At 42.8% G+C, this 21251-nt stretch overlaps 1 protein-coding gene across 8 annotated transcripts in view; it reads right to left on the bottom strand.

The window, feature by feature from the left end:
- The window catches only part of LOC146771114 (stAR-related lipid transfer protein 3-like), a 127048-nt gene that overhangs the window by 57501 nt on the left and 48296 nt on the right, over positions 1–21251 (bottom strand). For 4 of the 8 annotated variants that reach the window (XM_085640332.1, XM_085640333.1, XM_085640334.1 and 1 more), the window contains exons 3-5: positions 10523–10600; positions 3454–3531; positions 1894–1947 (exon numbers count right to left, since the gene is read on the bottom strand). In XM_085640332.1, the coding sequence (XP_085496458.1) occupies positions 1894–1947; positions 3454–3531; positions 10523–10600 (210 nt within the window). The remainder of the gene's footprint in view (positions 1–1893; positions 1948–3453; positions 3532–10522; positions 10601–21251) is intronic. The other 4 variants (XM_085640337.1, XM_085640336.1, XM_085640339.1 and 1 more) reach the window with 2 other exon arrangements.

Genomic DNA, 21251 nt, shown 5'->3' on the forward strand with positions numbered 1-21251 from the left:
GATGTTTTATTTTCGGCCAATTGGCCTCTTCTTTTAGCCTTCTTTTTTAGCTAACACACGTTTGTCTTCTTAGGGTATCCCTACGATTGTCGCAAATACTGAAGCACACGTGCTCAGGCGAATTTTGGAATACTACCACGGGAGGGCATTCCCAATTACGAAGAGCGCCTACTGGCGGTGTTGTAAAACAAGCATTTGCAATGCAATAGGTCTCGCATTTCGAGAATTTGAGCTATTGCCATTGTAAAGGACAAGGTCTTTAATTTATGTGTTTTGAAAACCTGCAAGCGGTGCCTAAACACGCACTTTGAGCTTATAGTCCTTGCTTATGAACAGCAAGGCTGGCAATAAAAGAGGCGCAGTTACTGCCAGCCTTGCTTCTCATTAGCAACAACTATAAGTTAGAGCACTACAAATTAATACGGACCGATTCTTGTGGGCAGACATGCTTGGTTAAATGATACCTCCACTAATTTCTGCACTTGCTGCTTTGATAACTGTGCAGCTTGCAGGTCACCGGTTTAAAGCCCAGAGGAGTGGACTCTGCCTTTCAATCTTTAAACCTCATTAAATTGAGTAAAAATGAGCTGGGCAACAGTAGCACTAGTTACCTATAGCGCTACCTAACACCAAATATGTAGTTGTGAACGCTACATAAAAACGTTGCAGTGTGCACTGAACAAATGGTTCAAGAGTTAGAGAACACTTTTGGATTTTATTAAAATAATATGTAGAATATAATTACTTATTATAGGGGCTTTCGGGCAGTCCTCTTCTTCCATTGGTCTCTTAGTGTTTGTCACGTTTTTTCCTCCCACTATAGCATACAGCAGAGGGCAATGGGTCAGCCCACTTCCGCCACTGGCTAATTTCACTGTGAGTGACAGCAGTCTGCGCTTTCACAAGGAGCACACCCGCACACAAGGTAATTTCCTCCAGTGCTTGGAGCCATCATAGTAATGTTTATTTTTTCAGACTGCAAAAATATTTTGGCCGTAAGCTTTTTTTCTTTTGTAATTGATTGATGAGGGTATGGGAGGTTCAACAACATTAACGTTTAGCAATAATGATCACAAAGTAAGCAATGACAAAACCAAAAGGCTGGTGGCCAATACCAGACTAGTGGCTATGCCAATGCCTATTGCTAATCTAAACGAGACCAATCAATTTATCAGCAACGGTTGTTAGGTGACTGCTAGTCGGTGTATTTCTACATTGCCTATTCCGCTGAGCTTGCCTGCTATCCCTTCTAATATGAAGCAAACGATCCTGTCTGGATGGGCCGTTCGAGAAGGAGACAGGCCGGTAACCAAAAATCCTCCTTTTCAATGGGAAGCCAGCGTTTACCATAAAAGCTGACTCAACCCAATCAGAATGATGGGCGGGGCTTAAACTCAACTTCCCAAAAATCCCGATTACAAGAAGCCTCACAGAGCGAGCAACGCGTGCACGCTACAACGCTAGGCGAGACCTAAAAATACGTGATATTGGTTGGAACTGTGAACAAAACAGGTTACTCCGGGTCGGATTGTCAACCGGAAGTAGAGGAAAGGCTTTAAATAACTGTTTAGCTCAACAGCCCTCATGAAGTCATAGGGATATACCCTAAGGCGATGAGACACCTGTTGGCCAACTGGCCGAAAATAAACCATCAAACAAGACATGAATGTTTACGACTATATATTTTATTATCTTGTGAACTTTTAGCGTGTGCCTAAGGTCATATGATAGTTTTGATAACAGGATGATTTTAAAGTCAACTCTTCCACAAAAATCTCACTAATATACATTAGTTCTTTCAACCCAGAGTAGTGCAACTAGAAACCATAAACTGTCATTGTGTAAAACTTGAACCTGAGCACAAGCGGCCAGAGCTGGGAACAGCTAACTCACCTCAGACAGAATGACCTTTGCGATCAGAAAGGCACAGGACACCAGTGTGGTGATCTGAGAAAAGAGCAAAGGGAACGGTGAGTGGTGCACAGTTCACAACACCGGGTATACTTCAGAGGTCTCCCCACCTCAATACCCCCTTGGGAAAAACCAATGAAGTGACCTGCCTGCGATTCACCGGATCCCATCCGGGGACTAGCAGACTCCTGCCACAGCTCCACGCAGCATCCACCTCCCTTCAAAGCACCAGAATCCCTCTGCCATTAAGTACTGTCGGCGGTCATCCCACCACGGGCTACACAGAGTAGGTATCTAGAGCACTAGATAAACCATATGCTGTCAGCACTCATTTAGCAAAGTAGACATTTTCATCAACAACCCAAGATCAGACTGCATGAATAAGGAATTTAAATGCCAAAATTTTGTTTATAATTTAAAAAATACGATAAAAAAAAAAAAAAAAAAAAGAATAACACGCACTGCCAGTAGTCAAAAGTACTGATAGATAAAGGGCTGTTTTAATAACATCACAGTTTGTTGATTTTTGGTGCAAATACAACATATGTATAGTGACGAGTGCAGAAATGCTCAAAATCTGCAGCAGCTTTAAGGGAATTTGCTCACTTCCAATTATAGAGATGTGGGTATTTACCGATAGAAAAAGTGGCGAAACATTCTACGTATTAACATGGAAAAAAGAGCCGTCTGTTTCATTTCCAACAATTCATGGAGAGCATGCATTTCTCTTTGACCTGCTAGGGGTTGCCCATCAGAAGTGGGCAAATGAGAAAATGCAGACATTATTTGCTAAATGAAGCCTAATGAAGCATTGGGTTTATGTAATGCCACACAAGAAACAAACACATGAATTGCCCGTCACCTTTAAAGGACCGGCTGTCCATTACTTCTCCTTCCAAGCACCTGTATACCCACTTTAAGAAGCCTGCACTGGCTGCATATTGCAGTCACCTCAAAGCACTGGCTGCTGCAGTTCCCCACTTCTAAGGGCCAACTTTCACCTTCCACTTCAAAATGGAAATAACCCACCTCCCCGAAGCGGCAGTTGTCATACTGCCTTCCAAATACCAACAGTTCTCTCACATTCCTAGCATCGCTGTCCTTGCGGCCTTCCAAACAGCAAGCCTCACCTTCCTCCGAGTAGCATCTGCTGCTGCTCCTCTAAACATAGTCTCACGCCACACCCCCGACGCACTTCTGGAACATCACATCACTTCTGGAATTCCTAATGGCCCTCAAGATCTGGCTGGTCGAATAAGTCTCCGGGGCCTGCACGCTCCTGGATAGCCTATCGGCTGACTAGCCATGCTTTATAAACCTGATTTATTGAAGCTCTAATTTGGTTGGGAGTGTGGCCCTACCTCATTCCAAGTCCCTGCCTCCTGCATTGGCTGCTGCTAAACCATGTAGCTACAGACAGAACCAGCGCAAACTCACTAGTCCCATGTCCTCTACTCAATCCAGGCATCACCGCTTCAACCAACGGGCATGTCTATCACAGTGTGTACCTCCATGTAGGGCAAAAGTTACAGTACTACTTACCGCTATCACCCACCAGTGTTGAAGACGAAATACCGCGTACCCCAGCAGCAAGCCTGAGAATCGAAAAAAGGCAAGAACCTAGAGAAGATAAACAAGGTGTGTGGATTAGAGGTGGAGAGGAGTTGGTGCAATGGAGATTAGATGGAGCATTTTAACTCAAAGGCAGTGTGGTGCAGATTTAAAATCGTGTCCCAGAACCAATCGAGGGCCAGAATCGCACAACCGTATAGTTTTTTGCACTTTCTGGTTTGCCAAGAACAACTGATTTCATTTTGCGTTATCTTTTACTTTAACAGTCTCACTACATAGCTTAGAGATCAAATTAGCCCAAACATTTCTGCACAGTCTTGGGGGCTGGGCTCCAGTTTTCTGTTTTGCCCAATTTCCTTCTTTTATTGACAGGGGTAAATGGAGAATTTCCTCCAAGAAAGAACATTCACTGGAGTCATGATGAATGTGCCTCAGCCTGTAGTGGATATCCGTTAATGTGGAGTTCCATGTAATCAAAGATGACTGGATCTCACCGTGACAGCTGTGGGGTATTCAAGGCATCCCACGCTGTCAGTCGAGGTGTTCTCCAGGGTAAAATAGTGCAGTCAAGGATAAAAGGTCTCATGCTACCAATGGTTGGGAGGGCGCACGGGATCTTCTTGAATGAGGACCCTCGCAGTCCAGTGCAACAGGATCTCGCCCTGTGCTCAGTGGTGTCCTCACTGCTGTCAAAAATAAAGGGCCTTGGCCTATCGCCTGCAGGGTCTTTTGAGAAGGGGTAAATTCAATGTAGTAAAGGTTTCTCAAAAAAACATCCTGATTGAAGCCAGACCATCTTCTCTACTGCTCTTCATAGGCCATGGACACTTCTGAACGAATGTCTAAATGGTGCATCCTCAAACTAAAACAAGCATTGAAAATGCAATAGGTCTCGCCTTTAAGTTAAAGCCATTTGCTTTGCTATACAATATTATTAGCAAAACAAATGGCTTTAACTTAATAAAAGGCAAGATCTATTGCATTTTCAATGCTTGTTTACAAATGAAGCACTGACATGTTATGTTATATGTATCTGTAAAGTGCACTATCACTCGCGTGGCATACTCACACATAAGTCCCTGTGATCTCACTGGGCTCCACTCTTTGACCTGGCGGATTTGGGACTTCAGGTGATGATGACATCTTTCCCAGAGAATGTTGGAACTCCTGCTCGGTCTCTACACTGACGGCCCCACATTGAGAGGTGGAGGCGTATGACGAGATCAGCGCATGCGTGCTGCTTTCGCCAGCCGAGACCTAAAAAGACAGGCCAATGCCAAAAATACCCACATGGATTGAGCAGTCAGTTCCTGGCTTGCTGGGTCTGCTATTTCAGATGCAATGGCCTGTCAGTGAATCTCCCAGACCTTATCAGTCAGTTCATCCAGGGTATTGACTGCTCTAATTTATACGAAGAACAAAATATTACGTGGATAAAAGAAAACGTGTTCGTCTTTTGGGAAAGTGTCATTGTGCAAATTGCATTACAGAAAACAATACGATTTCATTTGACCATTTGGTCCGGTGCGGGAGTCGGGCTTCCTGATTCCGCAAGTGACAGCTGAACAACCAAGCCACATTCCACCCCGGCCCCAAACTGTTTGTACTTTAAGAGTCAACTGACAGGACTGTTTGTCAACAGGTATTCCGAAACAGAGATTGTTCTACAGTTAAAAAAGCCTAGAGAGAGCAGGCATTGCATTACGTGACTTGTGGTATGCGGAACACATTGCTTTGCAAACCCTGTGAACATGCTTAGGAATGTGTTTTTTCTAAATGGGCGAACCTGCTTTCTAGAACGGACAAGTTTTCAGCACGTCAAGGGGAAGGGTGGTTCCACTTTCATAAGACCTGATTTCAAAGCAATCCTCCTGAAACATGATCACACGCTTAAATGGGGCTACTGTGCGCATATTTTGTTGACGTCCCTACTGCAAGCGAGTTATTGCTTTAAATTTAAAGCCACAGATAAAGCTTTATCACCAACTTGACCGATTGCCAAACACAGAGTCACAACACTGCACCCTACTCTAGGAGAATTATTCCTGCACCACTAAGTATTAGCAGGTGCTATGGTTTCCATGTGAACAGGCTACGGATAATCTGGAGAGGAGCAAAAATATCCATCAAAAGCCATCATCATCTGCAAAATCAAGAACCTGCAGACGCGTGTGCTTTTTTATGAAGTCTGACTACAAACAGCGTTTGCTGTCTGGACGACCTGTTCCATTCTTTAAAAACAAAACAAAAACTAACAAACTAACAACTAACAAAAATGATGCACTGAGAGAGTGGGCTATGGTATAACCCCGCTCAGCTATTGCCTTCCACACAGTTTTCATTCTTTGCAATTGGGCGGAAGGGCTGTCCATCAAGGCAATGCCATTTTGTGGATGGTGACATACATTTCCATTAGGTTTTGGTGATGGGGAATGGAGTAGTCCTGTTATGTATCATGACATGGAGCGTGTGATTGAGAGGCAATAAGAGTGATTTGACTAATTTACTTTGCTGAAACAACAACAACATTTGAATTTCTAGTTTATGGCTTTTTCGTTCAGAAAGTGTGGTCCAGGATCACGTTCATATCTACTTTACTGGGAGTAAAAAGGAGTGCAAAAGGCACCTAGAGGGCGCTCAAACACAAGTTAATGCAATAGCGAAACCATAAGATGCGGATCCAGCCACGCCACCACTCATATGTCCCCCCGTTCCCTCGCAGCGCCGCGGAAGGCCATCAGCTACCAGACAATCAAAATACATGCACCCGGCTAAACATTTATAATAAAAACAAAAACAAACATGCAACGCCTAGAGCTTTGCGGGTGTGTCGGGAGAGCCGCTCAAAGACTGAGAGGGCACAGGGCGACCTCTATTCAGAACCCAGAATCCTACTAACAGGCTGTATGCAAACGCAGCCGCGTGTATATTTTGCTTCGCGCTTTCACTTTAAGTGAAAGCGCGATGCGAAAATAAACACGCGAGAGTCAAAAAGTAATGGAACAAATCCCCACCCATGGAGAAGTCAGCATGAAACTTACCTGTTGGAACAAATCGCGTCCTGCAAACATTCAGCGGCGATTTTAAGCCAAGTGAGAAGAAAAAAGTGCGTGGGGACAAATAATGGAGTGTCACGCCGCCGGTAAACGATCAAATGCCGGGAGGCGTGGCCAAAAGGAGACATGGCAGCAACAAGGAGGGACTAAGAAGCCTCCTTTACAATCAGAAGCCAGCGTTTTGCAGGTAAGATGACCCTAACCAATTAAAAAGATGGGCGGGTCTTCAACTCCGCCACCGAGAGCTTCAGAATATGCATTGATTTCAAGAAGCTCTCGAATGCCGCGAGCAGCGCATGCGCTGCTTTCGACAGCTAAGACCTAAAAAGGGGACATTAACGCACACCTGGAATGATCCACAGGTCAGATTAGTTTACTTCCTTTATTTAGCACAAACAGCTTCAAGGCACCGGACGAGGCAAAGCAAAGATAAATGCAAAGACAAATATAAAAAATGTAAACACAAAGTTTTCAAAAATGAACCGTTAGAAGTTAAAAATAATGTTGTTTATGCAAAAAAACAGAAAACAGAAAACCTGAACACTTGAATGGGGCATAGGTTGCAGTAGTCTGTTTTCTATTTCTCCTGCAACGCTAAACAGGAAGTGAGGGGAATTGAGAACAAGCATTTGCAATGCAATAGGTCTCGCATTTGTTAAAGTTAGAGCTCTTGGTGTTGTCTCTTGGCTTTGAAATTGACAATGTTTTTTACTTTTGTTTTTTATTTGCATGCTTTGTTCTGTTGCCTGCAAATAGTCAGACAGCCATGGAGACACTGTGAGGAAGAGCAAGGGAGGGAGAAGGATAGAAGGGATCCTAGTATGTGACAGAAGTGCTTTAAGAGACGAGAAAAGCTGGGATGGGTGATTAGGGAGATGGTGGGGGGAGGGGTTTATCTGCAAAGCGGGAGGGTGTTGGGGGACGGGAGACGGAGCAGGAGCCCTCAGAAAACTGTGGCATGCCTACAAAAATGCACAACCAGGAATTGCTGGAAGGTGCAGTGGCGAAATATGACTCACGACACGTGAGTGGCTGCGGCAGAATAGAGTTGAGATGTTACAGGAGACCCTACCGTGGACTACAGGAAGGCGCGTATGCACTGATAAAAAAAACCACAACAATTATTTTGTATAAATATATCAAGAGCTACAAAAGTAGGTAATTATCTCAAACAGAAGGACGACACCGACCACAAGCAACTGCTTACTCAGACCTTGAATCCCTGCTGTTTCCTTTCCATCCACAATGCGCGGCCTTTCTGAAAACCTCAGGGCTGTGGAAATTCAGACTTTTGTATTTAGAAGCTGAAGCTGTCAAGTGACGTATGTGAGAATGTCACAAAGTGCAGCGGAAGCTAGTTTTAGAAAATATTTCAGCCAGCATAAAATGAAAAGTATTAGCGAGGCCGAGGGAACAGGACAGTTTATTGGCAAGAAGGTATATCAAAAGACGGGTTAGGCTGGGGAGGAGTCTGTTACTGATACTGTGAAAATGAGTACAGGCAAGCCAATCTAGGTGAAAAGAGAGGCCGGTAGGGCTGGATCAGAATCACTGGTTTATTGTTCTTTAAAACAGACTGCTTACATCAAGGGTGCATTTTTTTTAATGGTAAGAGTGCCGGTATTTTTTTTGGCCCAGTATAACCCTTACAGGGCAGTGCGTGAGAGAAGCCAGCATTTCTAGATTCAGCAGAAGGTAGGGCTGGCACAGAGTCAGTGACCGCAGCGCCAGCTGGTGTGAACTGAAGCAGACCATGAGGATCATTAATGCACCCCAGGAGATGCGGCCTTTGTTAGAGGCACCTCGTCTCATGGGCCAGAAATGGCCTAAAGCCCAGTCTGTGGGTGAAATTAAACAGAGCCCGCGCTGGAAGCCATGGATGGGGAGGGATGGGGAACCATGGCACATGGAGGAAGCGTCGGCAACGGCACCCGCTTCACGAACCATGAAGTGCAGGCGTCCGTGGAGGGGTGTGGGTGTGGCGAAGGGGTCAGACCGCATAGTTATATAATGCAAACACTAAAACCACAACTCCCAGAATGCTTATTGCGGCTGACCACAAAAGTAGCGCTTCACTGCAAAGTCTGTAAAGTGAGGCTGATGTGTTTGGATGTGAATAATACCAATATGGCCACTTTGCAACCACTCTGTCTTGCTTTAATTACTTATGTATTTATTTTTTATATTAAAAACCTTTTATTTATCTCCATCCCGGGGCTGCACATTGGAATAGAAAAAAGTCAGAAAAAGGGCATTTCCCCTTTTTTGGATCCATTTCACAGGGAAGCAACTAAATGAAAGAAGGAAAGAGGCTGTGAACCGTTTCTTCAAGTCGACGGTTTTCAGTAAGTGAGGAGCAAGACAGAGAGAGAGGGAATAATAGGAAGAGGGGGCTGGGGGGCAGCTGGCAGCACAGAAAAGAAGACATTAGCCGTGTCTGCTCTGGGCAGTAAGGAAGAGTCCTTTTCCTTCACTGCCCGTTCCCGAATGTTCACGAAAGCAATCCGAGCCTTATCTGAATGCCTTTGCTACTTCTGCGGTATACACACAGACAACACCAACACACGCAGATACACAATGTACACAGAGACAACACTTACACACGGAGAACGTGCAGTCACAGAGCACACAGAGACCAGTGGCAGGGAGTACTCGAGTCGAACACACACGTTACTCACTGATTCAGCGCTCCTGGGCAGTCTCCATCGAGGCACAGCTCCGGAACGTGAGCCATCATTCTTGCTGATAACACCTGGAGACACCAATAGGAACACGGTGTGACCACACACGCAGCAGCTCTGATGGACGAGAACACTTACGGTGTGCAGCGCACACAAGGAGCTTGCTCAGAGGTGTGCTATTAATGAAACTGAAACCGAGCGAGAGACGGAGCATGCAGACCTCGGCACTAAAATCGTGGTGTGTGGATAGTTAAGAAAGTTCCCCTCGGACACAGATTAGCCTGAAGAGCAGACGGAAACTGTAGTTAGGTGGTGCTGCTTCCGGAATGAACGGAAGTGAAGCACGGCCTCTACAGCCAATAATAAGCCCGATAAGAAAAGCTATGACAACGTTAAACGAATGGGAAGAGGCAGGAGAATTTAAGCGGCAATGGGCGGAGTTTCTCCCAATATACTAATTACTTAATGCCTCGTAGAGGCAGCGCATGCGCTGCCCTATGCGAGACCTAAAAATAATGGAGAAAGGTCAGAAACCGATGGCTGAGCAAAAGCGAGGCAGGAAAAGGAAGTAGGAATTAAGTATTAAAAACGGAGCAATGCAGAGAGGTGAGGGAGTATTCTGCTTCTAAACTCAGTTGAAAAACAGGAACACAGTGAAACAAATTGTATGTAGTGAACACGTAGAAAAGATATCGGAATATACATTGTTTTAATCATGGGTTCTGCATGTTGCATTCTTTTCTTCCGCTTTTGGGAAATAAATCCTGTAGATTTTGATTGCTGTTGCATATTACTACAATTAAGGAATGAGGAAGCAAACACTGGCAAAGTCAATGGGACAGGCATTGTCGCCAGTCTGTTTGCTTTGTCAATGCTACTGTTGCATTGTCCTGTTTTTTAAATAAAAAAAATTTAAAAAACCTTATTGGGAAAACTGCTGGGCTCTCAAATAAAAAATAAAAAAAATAAAGAAAATATTGGCTAAAAGCAAAATCTTTTTGGGATGTCACAGCACACAGTGCAATAGCAGTCCTTGGCACTTAATTGATTGAATGTTTGTGTGGACGTGCTCCTTGTGAATCTGCGAAAGGGCAGCGTGCCGGCACTTGATGGCTGAAGTGGCCCACACATTGCCCCATAATGTATATTGTGGAGTCATGCACATTTATTCCACCCACTACAAACGACCAAAGGATGAAGAGGGCTGGCTGAAGGCCCCATAAGTTAGTATATTATCTGTATAATGGTAGTAAAATTAAAAGGTCTTGACTAAACTCAGACCTTAAAACAGGTCGCACTTACAAATATATCGAAGAACGAGCTTGAAAACGTATACTCCAAAATCTCCTTCCTCAGATTCTCCTTGATCCCATCACTGGTCTGAGGATAAGAAACAACAACAATAAGGGGTCATAAGGGCTGTGGAAATCAGAGGTGAAACTGTATGAAGACTACAAGATTAAGCTTGCCATGGGAAACCTGAGCACAGTCAACAAGTGTTTCAAGGCACTAACACCTGAGATGAAACCCCTTTGAGAGAGACCTATGATCGTCACTGGCATTTGTAAATACTAAGATAATCAACCTATATATAGGATATCACTTAACAAAACCCTTTTAAAGCCCCAACTAAAGGCACAGTTCTCTTCTTGGTTTTAAATACATTAGACATAAGTAGGACCATTTAAAAGATGTACAATTCTTTTAAATTGTCTTCCATCGAAAGATAAATGGAAAAGAATACTAAGCCCATCCCAAAGAACCAAATGTACACTAAGGTGTCTACCCAAGGGGGCAGATCCCAGTAGTGTTGACTGGGTGCCATGGTTGAATATTTATTATAGCCATTGTGCTCGATCAAGAGTTATCCGAAGAGGCCACCTCGCCAACTACAGGAAAACCATGATATGTAGAAGTATGAGACCTAACACGGCTAGTCCAAAAGGGCCATCCGTCAGAAAGGTCACTCATAATGTGGCCGGAGATACACTGCAACACTCAGTCCAGCCCCAGGGGCTCCACAACCTCTCTGGAATGATCTCCCTTCTTATATTCTTCCCCTGTAGGGGACATAACTGCTTATCTACCTTCACTAGAGGGATAGGAGGATTCACATCCTCCCAGCTAGCACCCACTGCACTCCTTCCTTTTCCATAAGGTTGTAGGCCATAAGGTAGTGAAGCATGAATGGGCATGCAAGTGGTTTGAGGGACTCTGCTATGTCCCATGCTGCTCCAACAAATGGATAGGGAGGCCTGCCGTAACTATTTGCCATGTCTGAGGCAGCCTATATCTTCTGGCGCGCCAAGTCCGACCTGTGCCATCTCTCAAACCTACACCACTCCACACTTGAGATCGAAAGGGTCTGGGCATTTCGTATAGCAGTGGCTTCTTTACATCTCCTACCACACTTTCAGAAGCTAAACCTCTCAGAACCTGAAGCTCCCAAGGAAACCGCCAGCCGGTGTCCAGGCCCCTCCACCCTGCGTTGGTCTCTTACATGCTTATGCAGTATCACAGCCCCAACTGCAGCTCTGAACACAATGCGACTGAGAACAGCCCAACACACTCACCAGGGGCAGCACCTCAGTTATGGCAGAGAGACGTCACCTACTAAAAAATTGAATGATAATAAAACCAGTTTATTATCATTTTATTTTTCTTACTGAGTTAATTGCCAGCCTTAGGGCAGGGGCAGAACCATCCTGACAAGAGCGTCACTCAGCTGCAATGAGGAGAGTTTTGCACTGTAAGTGCGCATGCCGGTTTGGCCGGCTTTCTTAGGACGGCCAAACTGACATGCGCACTTACATTTCTCCAACCCAGCTGTGATGCACAGCCGAATGGAGAAATAGCACAGGCTCCCTGTGCCTGAGCAAGCGTCAAGTCACCCCGATCAGGCCAATTATGGCGCTGCTCTCATGCTTGTATAACCAGCATGACAGCAGCACTGTGATTCGCCCATAGGAGTCTGTGCAGTGTGCCCAAGGTCAGGAAAGGAGCACCAAGGTTGCCGCTGCAGCGGCAGGTAAGTGTTTAAATGTTATTATTTCCCCTTCCAACCACCTACTGCCCCCCCAACCCCCGGCGTTTGCTTTGGCACACCACTTTGCTGTTAAAGCAGCCGCCACTGACTCACTGCAACTGCACACATATTCACCACTGCTGACCTGTCTGTACACACACTCACTACTTCTGGATCACAACCAATCAACTACCAATATGCACTGTCAAGCTACAGATCAAGCACACACTGCAGACACTGCCCTTTGTTGAGCTTGAGGCAGCGATGTCCTTTCTACTATCAGGCGACTAGGTCTCCAACGTGCACTACAAATTGGTGTATGGTACACAAAATTATGCAATATTTTAAATAAAAAATGACACTGTGATGATTTTCACATTACAGCATTTCAAACTTCATGTATTTTTCAGCATATGTGATGCTTACAAAAACGAAGTAGACCATTGCAAAATATAAACATTACACACTTTGCCCAAACAAAACAACAAAACCCAATGCATTTCGGGACTCTGGATCCCTTCATCAGGGGTAATCTGAAATAAATAAAGAAATGGGAAACGTCTCAAAAGATGCACGTCTGAATCAAAAGAATTGTCAAAATGATTTGAGAGCGTCTTACAGTCATAAGTGGTCATGCACCCTACACCTCATCGTGATAAGATCAGTGACTCGGTGTGGTCAGGGCACTTACTATTTTCGCTGGGGCGACGCTAAAAATAGAATCTGTAATAACAGTATAAACCAACATGGATGTATTAAAAAGAGACAAATGGCCAATGCTTTTGTGCATAGTCATATTGATAGTTCACGTACCTAGGTGAACTGTGTTCAAAGTTCTATGTTCACTCAAGTAATTTTTCTGTGGTCACGTGGTGTCACGCACCTGACATGAAATTATGCCTGATCCCCAGACATATAACGGGGAGGCAGCGCACTCCTATTTGTTCAAGATAGAAAATTGATTTTATCACTTGTGACTAAGGTGCTGCAGTGGTATGCTCGCTGTCAATCGAGCATAATGTCTGAAAGAAAAAGAAACTAACCATGCGGTAGTCGCCACTGCGCAAAGTGCTAGGGGTAACTATGACCCTTGATTATTAATCACCTTATCAGATGCAAAGTAATCAAACAGATCAATTGAATTCAGTGAACATATATTGATTCATATATGTAAATCATTTTCACACATATACATATAATTCATTTTGTTACAGAATACATCACTTGTAGTGTATCCTGATGCTGAAAAACATATGTCAATAAACAAACAAGGTACATTTTTGGTTAACACAGTTTAGTACACGAGAGAATAAAGATGAGCCCAATGCATTTCGGGACCGACACGTCCCTTCGTCAGGGGCAATCTAAAAACAAAAACACAATAATGATTGACATTACTAATAATCAAACACATACTGGTTGTACCCAATGAAACCCATTACAAATGATTCAACAAACTATTAGCCACACTACATCAATGGTGAGACAAGACCCAGTTTTTGCAGTGTGTGAATACAACAATTTGCTGTGCTGAAATGGAGGCAGCAAGAACCACGCCACCAGAAAAAGTCATACACCGTGGTGATAATCAAGAAAGTGATGATTTGTACTCTACTGGAAAATATGAGAGGAGGAAAAGGTGATTCAAAGGTATGTATGGCGAGGTGGACTCACCTCGACTAATGTACCAAAAAGAAACGCATTGAAGGGAAGATTGCGGGCAAAATCGTAAATACCAGCCGATATAATTCTGCGGGAGAAACAACGGTGCAAATTGTAGAAAAAAGGCTGGGTAAACGAAATGATAAGATATGAGGGAACGTGGCTTCCCACTTACCCACCGCTGATCGCGTGGTGAAACAAAGTGGTGTTGTGCTAAAAAACGTAAAAATATACGGATAAGAATGATGGGGCAGTCTCATGAAACAAACGAAAAACAGCCTTGAAAACAAACGAAGATATGCGGAAAAAAACGGGGGGAGAAATGTCAAAAACGAACCCGATGTTGGGCTTCAAGGTCAATCTATACAATACGGTAAGTAAGGAATACAAAAGGGAACGGGACAACTAACTGCCCTCAAAGGCATACGGTACTGTAAAGAAGAAAAAAGATAGTTGGTGTAAAAAATATATATAGACCAAACTCCATGGGAAGAAAGAAGGCTTAGCAACCAGAAAGTGATAGTTGAGGTACAGATAATAAATGTCAAAAACCTAAAAGTGTAGTGTGATAAATGGAGAGTGAGTAATGAGATCAGAGGACTGTCCAGGACTATTGCATCCAAACGCAGGTGTGTAATTGAAAGAAGATATAGATGCTATGGGAAGAAGAGATTGAGTGTTGAGGGAATCCTGAGGTTTACTTTAGAAAGACTTATTATAAGAAACATGACACATCCAGACGATCATTAAGACCAGATGGGGTCAGAGTATGTAGTTTTTGGATCCAGTAGATTTCTTTACGTAACAGCATGTTGGTAACATCTAAACCTGGTCGAACGTTTATTGTCTCAATAATTTGGAACCGCAGTTGTGAAATCGTATGTTTGGCCTCGGTCCAATGAGTTGCAAGGCTTGAGGTAGTGTTATTGTGTCTGATTCTGGATTTATGTTCAGTTATGTGAGTTTTAATTTTTCGTTCGGTTTTCCCTACGTATGCTTTTCCGCAAGGACATTTAATGTAATAAATTACGTTAGCTGTGTTGCAGTCGCTGGTATGTTTGAGCTGTATCTTCATGTCAGATAAAGGATGGGTTAACATGTTCCCTGTGATTACATTGTTGCAATGAATACAAGATAAGCATCTTCTCGTCCCATGGTATACAGTTGGTTCCTTAGTGATGACCGGGGAATTCAAGAGAGTGCGTAAATTTCTTCCTCTAGTATACGCAAACAGGGGGTTATGTTGAAACAGGTCATGAAAATCCTCCTCTTGTTGTAGAAGTTCCCAACGGGAATTAATGATGTTCCTTATGTCGGTAGAAATGGTTTAAAATTTAGTCCCAAATACCAGTCGTTGTTGAGGAATGCGTGGTTGTTGTGTTAGGAGATCCTGACGAGGCTTAGCCATAGCTTTTGATAAACAATTCATAAGAACTTCCTGGGGGTAACCCCTTGCTGAAAACCGTTTAGAAGTTTCAAGTAATTCAGTGGAACTGTTCTCAGTGTCAGAACAAATTCTACGAATCCTGATGAACTGGGATAAAGGCAGGTTCCTGATAAGACTTAGTGGATGGAAGCTTGATAAAGCTAGTACGCTGTTTCGGTCTGTAGGCTTGTGGTAAACGGTGGTTTGAAAATGATTGGATGATGTTTTCACAACTTGCACATCAAGGTAATGTATGGTGTCTTTATGAATTTGGTATGTGAGTTGGATGTGTGGATTTATGCTGTTCAAAGACTCAATCATTGTGGTAAAAGATAGCTCGGAGTCGTTCCAAATGAGGAAGATGTCGTCAATGTAGCGATAGTAAAGAATGATTCGAGACCACCAAGTGGGATTGGCAATGATGTTATCCTGCTCGTATTGCGACATGAAGATATTGGCATATGCCGGTGCTCCGGAAAAACCCATTGATGTTCCTGTGAGTTGTGCAAAGAATTTGTGTTGATATTCAAAGTAACTGTTATGTAGACAAAATTTGAGGAGTTGAAGAATGAAAATTTTCTCAATGCCTATATCCTCCATTTGGAGAAGCGCCCATTCGACCGCATCGAGACCTGCTGCGTGCGGTATTGAGGTGTAGAGTGCTGTTACATCAATTGTACATAAATAAATGGAACTTTGAGGATCAATCACAACTTGTTGTAAAATCTGTAGAAAATGTGTCGTGTCCTTTAAGTATGTACACCACTTCTGGACGAACTGTTGTAAAAAGTAGTCCAAGAATTTCCAAACGGGATCAAAAATGGAGCCACATCCGGACACAATTGGACGAAATGGTGGGTCATTAGGGTCCTTGTGTATTTTAGGGATCATATACAATTGAGGCCTCCGTGGGTTAGTGGTCGTTAGGTAAAGGCGTGTAGCGTCATTGATCCATTCGTTGTCGCATGCCACCTTAAGGAGATTATTAAGCATATCTTGAAGTTGGGCAGTGGGATCAAAAGGAAGTAACATATAAGTGTTAGTGTCCGAAACATGTGATGATACTTTAAGATGATAATACTCAGTATCCATAACCACTATGGCCCCTCCTTTGTCAGCAGGTTGCAAAGTAATCGATTGATTGTTGGCAAGATTTTGAATAATATTGCGATCGTATTTAGAGACATTGCTGTAGTTTTTTGGTCGATAATTGAGTCTTTCAAGATCTTTGTTGACTAGAGTCTCAAAAGTATCCAATGTCTTATGCGAAGTTGGAGGTATAAATGTGCTTTTTGGTTTAAATCGCAACTGAGTCTGTTCAGTTTCTTGATGGTCTGAAACTACAACATTGGTGAAAAAATGTTTCAGTCTGATGGTACGCATGAATTTAAAGAATTCACCCTGTGTTTGGAGAGAGGTGGTGTGGGATGTAGGTACAAATGACAATCTCAGTCCAAGGAGGGCCGTTTCTTGCTCGTTGAGTGTATAGGAGGAAATGTTGATCACTAGATTACTGTTTTCCCACTGCGTAGAGACTTTCCGCCTGCTTCCTTTCCCTCTGCGTGTTTTTTGTGTTGTACTTGCTTGGATTGAGCTAGATGGGCCAGAGGACGCCCATGATCCATAGCTTGAGCTAAAAAAGGAGTAGGAGGAGAAGTTGATGTGCCTGATGCCATAGCGACAGATGAGGTAGAAGGTCCAGCTTGTTGAGAGAGAATTATGGCTGATGCTGGTGTGCGGCTAACGGTTGTATCTTTGTCTGAGACTAGACTCTCATCAGAAGATGTTGGCGTTTTCTTAGTGTCAAACCACTTTCGGGTGTATATGTCGGCCCAAGTATAAACCTCATTCAGTTTATAATCAATCGTGTCCCGCCTATACTTGAACAATTTGCCTTCTTGCAATTCTCTTTCATACTTCGAGTTTCTGGTTAAGTACTTCTAGTTGCAATTTCCAAGAATCAGACTCCATACGCATCTGTAGCTCGCTTTTAAGAGAGTATATTTCGTCCTCAAGATCTTTGATGGTTTTAGATAATTCCTCTATGATCAACAGTATGAGGTCTAAGGAGCATTTGTTAAGGATAGCGTACCACTTATCCATAAAGCTTGTATTGAGATGAAATCGAAATAACATTGGTTTTATAGCTAGACGTAAACCTCTGGGGATCCTCTTGGCTTTGTGATATTGAACAAGAGTTGACGCGTGCAATTTTTGGTTAAGCTGTCTCCTGGTTATGAATTCAAGTTGACGTAGTTGTTGAGTAATGGTTCCTCCATGAATGTCAGTAGTTTTGAATTCTTGAATAAGGGCATACATTTCTGTTGCTTCATCAGAAGTATAATCTTTAGTGTTAGCTCTATTGTCTATTAGTAATAGTATCAAAAGACATGTTGATTGGATGGGTGCTGCTGCTGAGACAGTGCAATCAGATAAAAAACGGGGAGGCAGCGCACTCCAATTTGTTCAAGATAGAAAATTGATTTTATCACTTGTGACTAAGGTGCTGCAGTGGTATGCTCGCTGTCAATCGAGCATAATGTCTGAAAGAAAAAGAAACTAACCATGCGGTAGTCTCCACTGCGCACAGTGCTAGGGGTAACTATGACCCTTGATTATTAATCACCTTATCAGATGCAAAGTAATCAAACAGATCAATTGAATTCAGTGAACATATATTGATTCATATATGTAAATCATTTTCACACATATACATATAATTCATTTTGTTACAGAATACATCACTTGTAGTGTATCCTGATGCTGATAAACATATGTCAATAAACAAACAAGGTACATTTTTGGTTAACACAGTTTAGTACACGAGAGAATAAAGATGAGCCCAATGCATTTCGGGACCGACACGTCCCTTCGTCAGGGGCAATCTAAAAACAAAAACACAATAATGATTGACATTACTAATAATCAAACACATACTGGTTGTACCCAATGAAACCCATTACAAATGATTCAACAAACTATTAGCCACACTACATCAATGGTGAGACAAGACCCAGTTTTTGCAGTGTGTGAATACAACAATTTGCTGTGCTGAAATGGAGGCAGCAAGAACCACGCCACCAGAAAAAGTCATACACCGTGGTGATAATCAAGAAAGTGATGATTTGTACTCTACTGGAAAATATGAGAGGAGGAAAAGGTGATTCAAAGGTATGTATGGCGAGGTGGACTCACCTCGACTAATGTACCAAAAAGAAACGCATTGAAGGGAAGATTGCGGGCAAAATCGTAAATACCAGCCGATATAATTCTGCGGGAGAACCAACGGTGCAAATTGTAGAAAAAAGGCTAGGTAAACGAAATGATAAGATATGAGGGAACGTGGCTTCCCACTTACCCACCGCTGATCGCGTGGTGAAACAAAGTGGTGTTGTGCTAAAAAAACGTAAAAATATATGGATAAGAATGATGGGGCAGTCTCATGAAACAAACGAAAAACAGCCTTGAAAACAAACGAAGCTATGCGGAAAAAACATTGAGAGAAACTTACATGGATGTCAGAGAAGAAGAGCGCGAACCGTTGGATCAGGTGAGGACCGGTACCTGGAGGGAATACTCGCGAGACTGCAGAAAGCCGCTAGATAAAGACTAAAAAGGGAGGACGGCTCCAGTGGGTGACGTCCTATGTGGACCATATTAAAGATAGAAACAGGACAGGCGAGAGTCCCGCCATGATGTAATAGTAAAGGTCTAATGCTACTAAGGACAAGTGCACATGTAATAGGGATAAAATCATGAAGCTACCTCATAAGAAACACGATGGGGGATAAGTGAAGATGGATAATAAACTACTAAAAAACGGGGGGAGAAATGTCAAAAACGAACCCGATGTCGGGCTTCAAGGTCAATCTATACAATACGGTAAGTAAGGAATACAAAAGGGAACGGGACAACTAACTGCCCTCAAAGGCATACGGTACTGTAAAGAAGAAAAAAGATAGCTGGTGTAAAAAATATATATAGACCAAACTCCATGGGAAGAAAGAAGGCTTCGCAACCAGAAAGTGATAGTTGAGGTACAGATAATAAATGTCAAAAACCTAAAAGTGTAGTGTGATAAATGGAGAGTGAGTAATGAGATCAGAGGACTGTCCAGGACTATTGCATCCAAACGCAGGTGTGTAATTGAAAGAAGATATAGATGCTATGGGAAGAAGAGATTGAGTGTTGAGGGAATCCTGAGGTTTACTTTAGAAAGACTTATTATAAGAAACATGACACATCCAGACGATCATTAAGACCAGATGGGGTCAGAGTATGTAGTTTTTGGATCCAGTAGATTTCTTTACGTAACAGCATGTTGGTAACATCTAAACCTGGTCGAACGTTTATTGTCTCAATAATTTGGAACCGCAGTTGTGAAATCGTATGTTTGGCCTCGGTCCAATGAGTTGCAAGGCTTGAGGTAGTGTTCTTGTGTCTGATTCTGGATTTATGTTCAGTTATGCGAGTTTTAATTTTTCGTTCGGTTTTCCCTACGTATGCTTTTCCGCAAGGACATTTAATGCAATAAATTACGTTAGCTGTGTTGCAGTCGCTGGTATGTTTGAGCTGTATCTTCATGCCAGATAAAGGATGGGTTAACATGTTCCCTGTGATTACATTGTTGCAATGAATACAAGATAAGCATCTTCTCGTCCCATGGTATACAGTTGGTTCCTTAGTGATGACCGGGGAATTCAAGAGAGTGCGTAAATTTCTTCCTCTAGTATACGCAAACAGGGGTTTATGTTGTAACAGGTCATGAAAATCCCCCTCTTGTTGTAGAAGTTCCCAACGGGAATTAATGATGTTCCTTATGTCGGGAGAAATGGTTGAAAATTTAGTCACAAATACCAGTCGTTGTTGAGGAATGCGTGGTTGTTGTGTTAGGAGATCCTGACGAGGTTTAGCCATAGCTTTTGATAAACAATTCGTAAGAACTTCCTGGGGGTAACCCCTTTCTGAAAACCGTTTAGAAGTTTCAAGTAATTCAGTGGAACTGTTCTCAGTGTCAGAACAAATTCTACGAATCCTGATGAACTGGGATAAAGGCAGGTTCCTGATAAGACTTCGTGGATGGAAGCTTGAAAAATCTAGTACGCTGTTTCGGTCTGTAGGCTTGTGGTAATCCCACAGATCCCCAGACACACACTTCTCTGATGAAGGGTTTCTACATACCTTCGACCACACCAATAGATTTGGATATAAAACATTCACAGAGATAACCAGTATAGATACACAGAAAAAACACAGTTGAACACACAGAATTAAAGAGTCAACTGCAATTAGATCAACAACCCATCCTTTGATACAATCTTCATGCCCGCAATTTCCACACGTAGACCTTTTTGACAACACATGTTTCGTCGAGATGGCATATCACCCACGCCTTCATCAGGGCTTAATATAAACAACTAACTGTAATGCTACCAATATAAGGATGTTGTAACAATATCAGGAGTACTCTCCGGTGCTATTGGGATATGAAATATAGCATTTTGCACATGAAGAATTCCATCTTCATTGGTAGCATTACAGTTAATTGTTAATATTAAGCCCGGATGAAGTTAGCTAAAAGTTCAAAGACTTGGCTCAAAGGGTGAAAACTGGAAACATGAAGATTATATTAAAGGACAGATTGTTGATATAATTGCAGTGGACTCTTTGATTCGGTGTGCTCAAAGGCGTTTTTTTCAATGTATTGAGCTTGTACGGTTCACTAAGGTGGTTTGGTGGCCACCTTTCCGTTTAGAGGAGTGTAGTAGTGCTCAGATCAAACCACATCACTTTCTGACAATTTAAGTGTGCGCCACTAGTTATACCAATCCACAGAACAATTTGTTACTAGTATCAATACACAGATTAACAAAGGACACACATATTCACATACACAAACAATGCAAATGCAGACATCC

Source organism: Triturus cristatus, unplaced genomic scaffold (genome assembly GCF_964204655.1).
Source record: "Triturus cristatus unplaced genomic scaffold, aTriCri1.1 SCAFFOLD_189, whole genome shotgun sequence".
Taxonomy (NCBI): domain Eukaryota; kingdom Metazoa; phylum Chordata; class Amphibia; order Caudata; family Salamandridae; genus Triturus; species Triturus cristatus.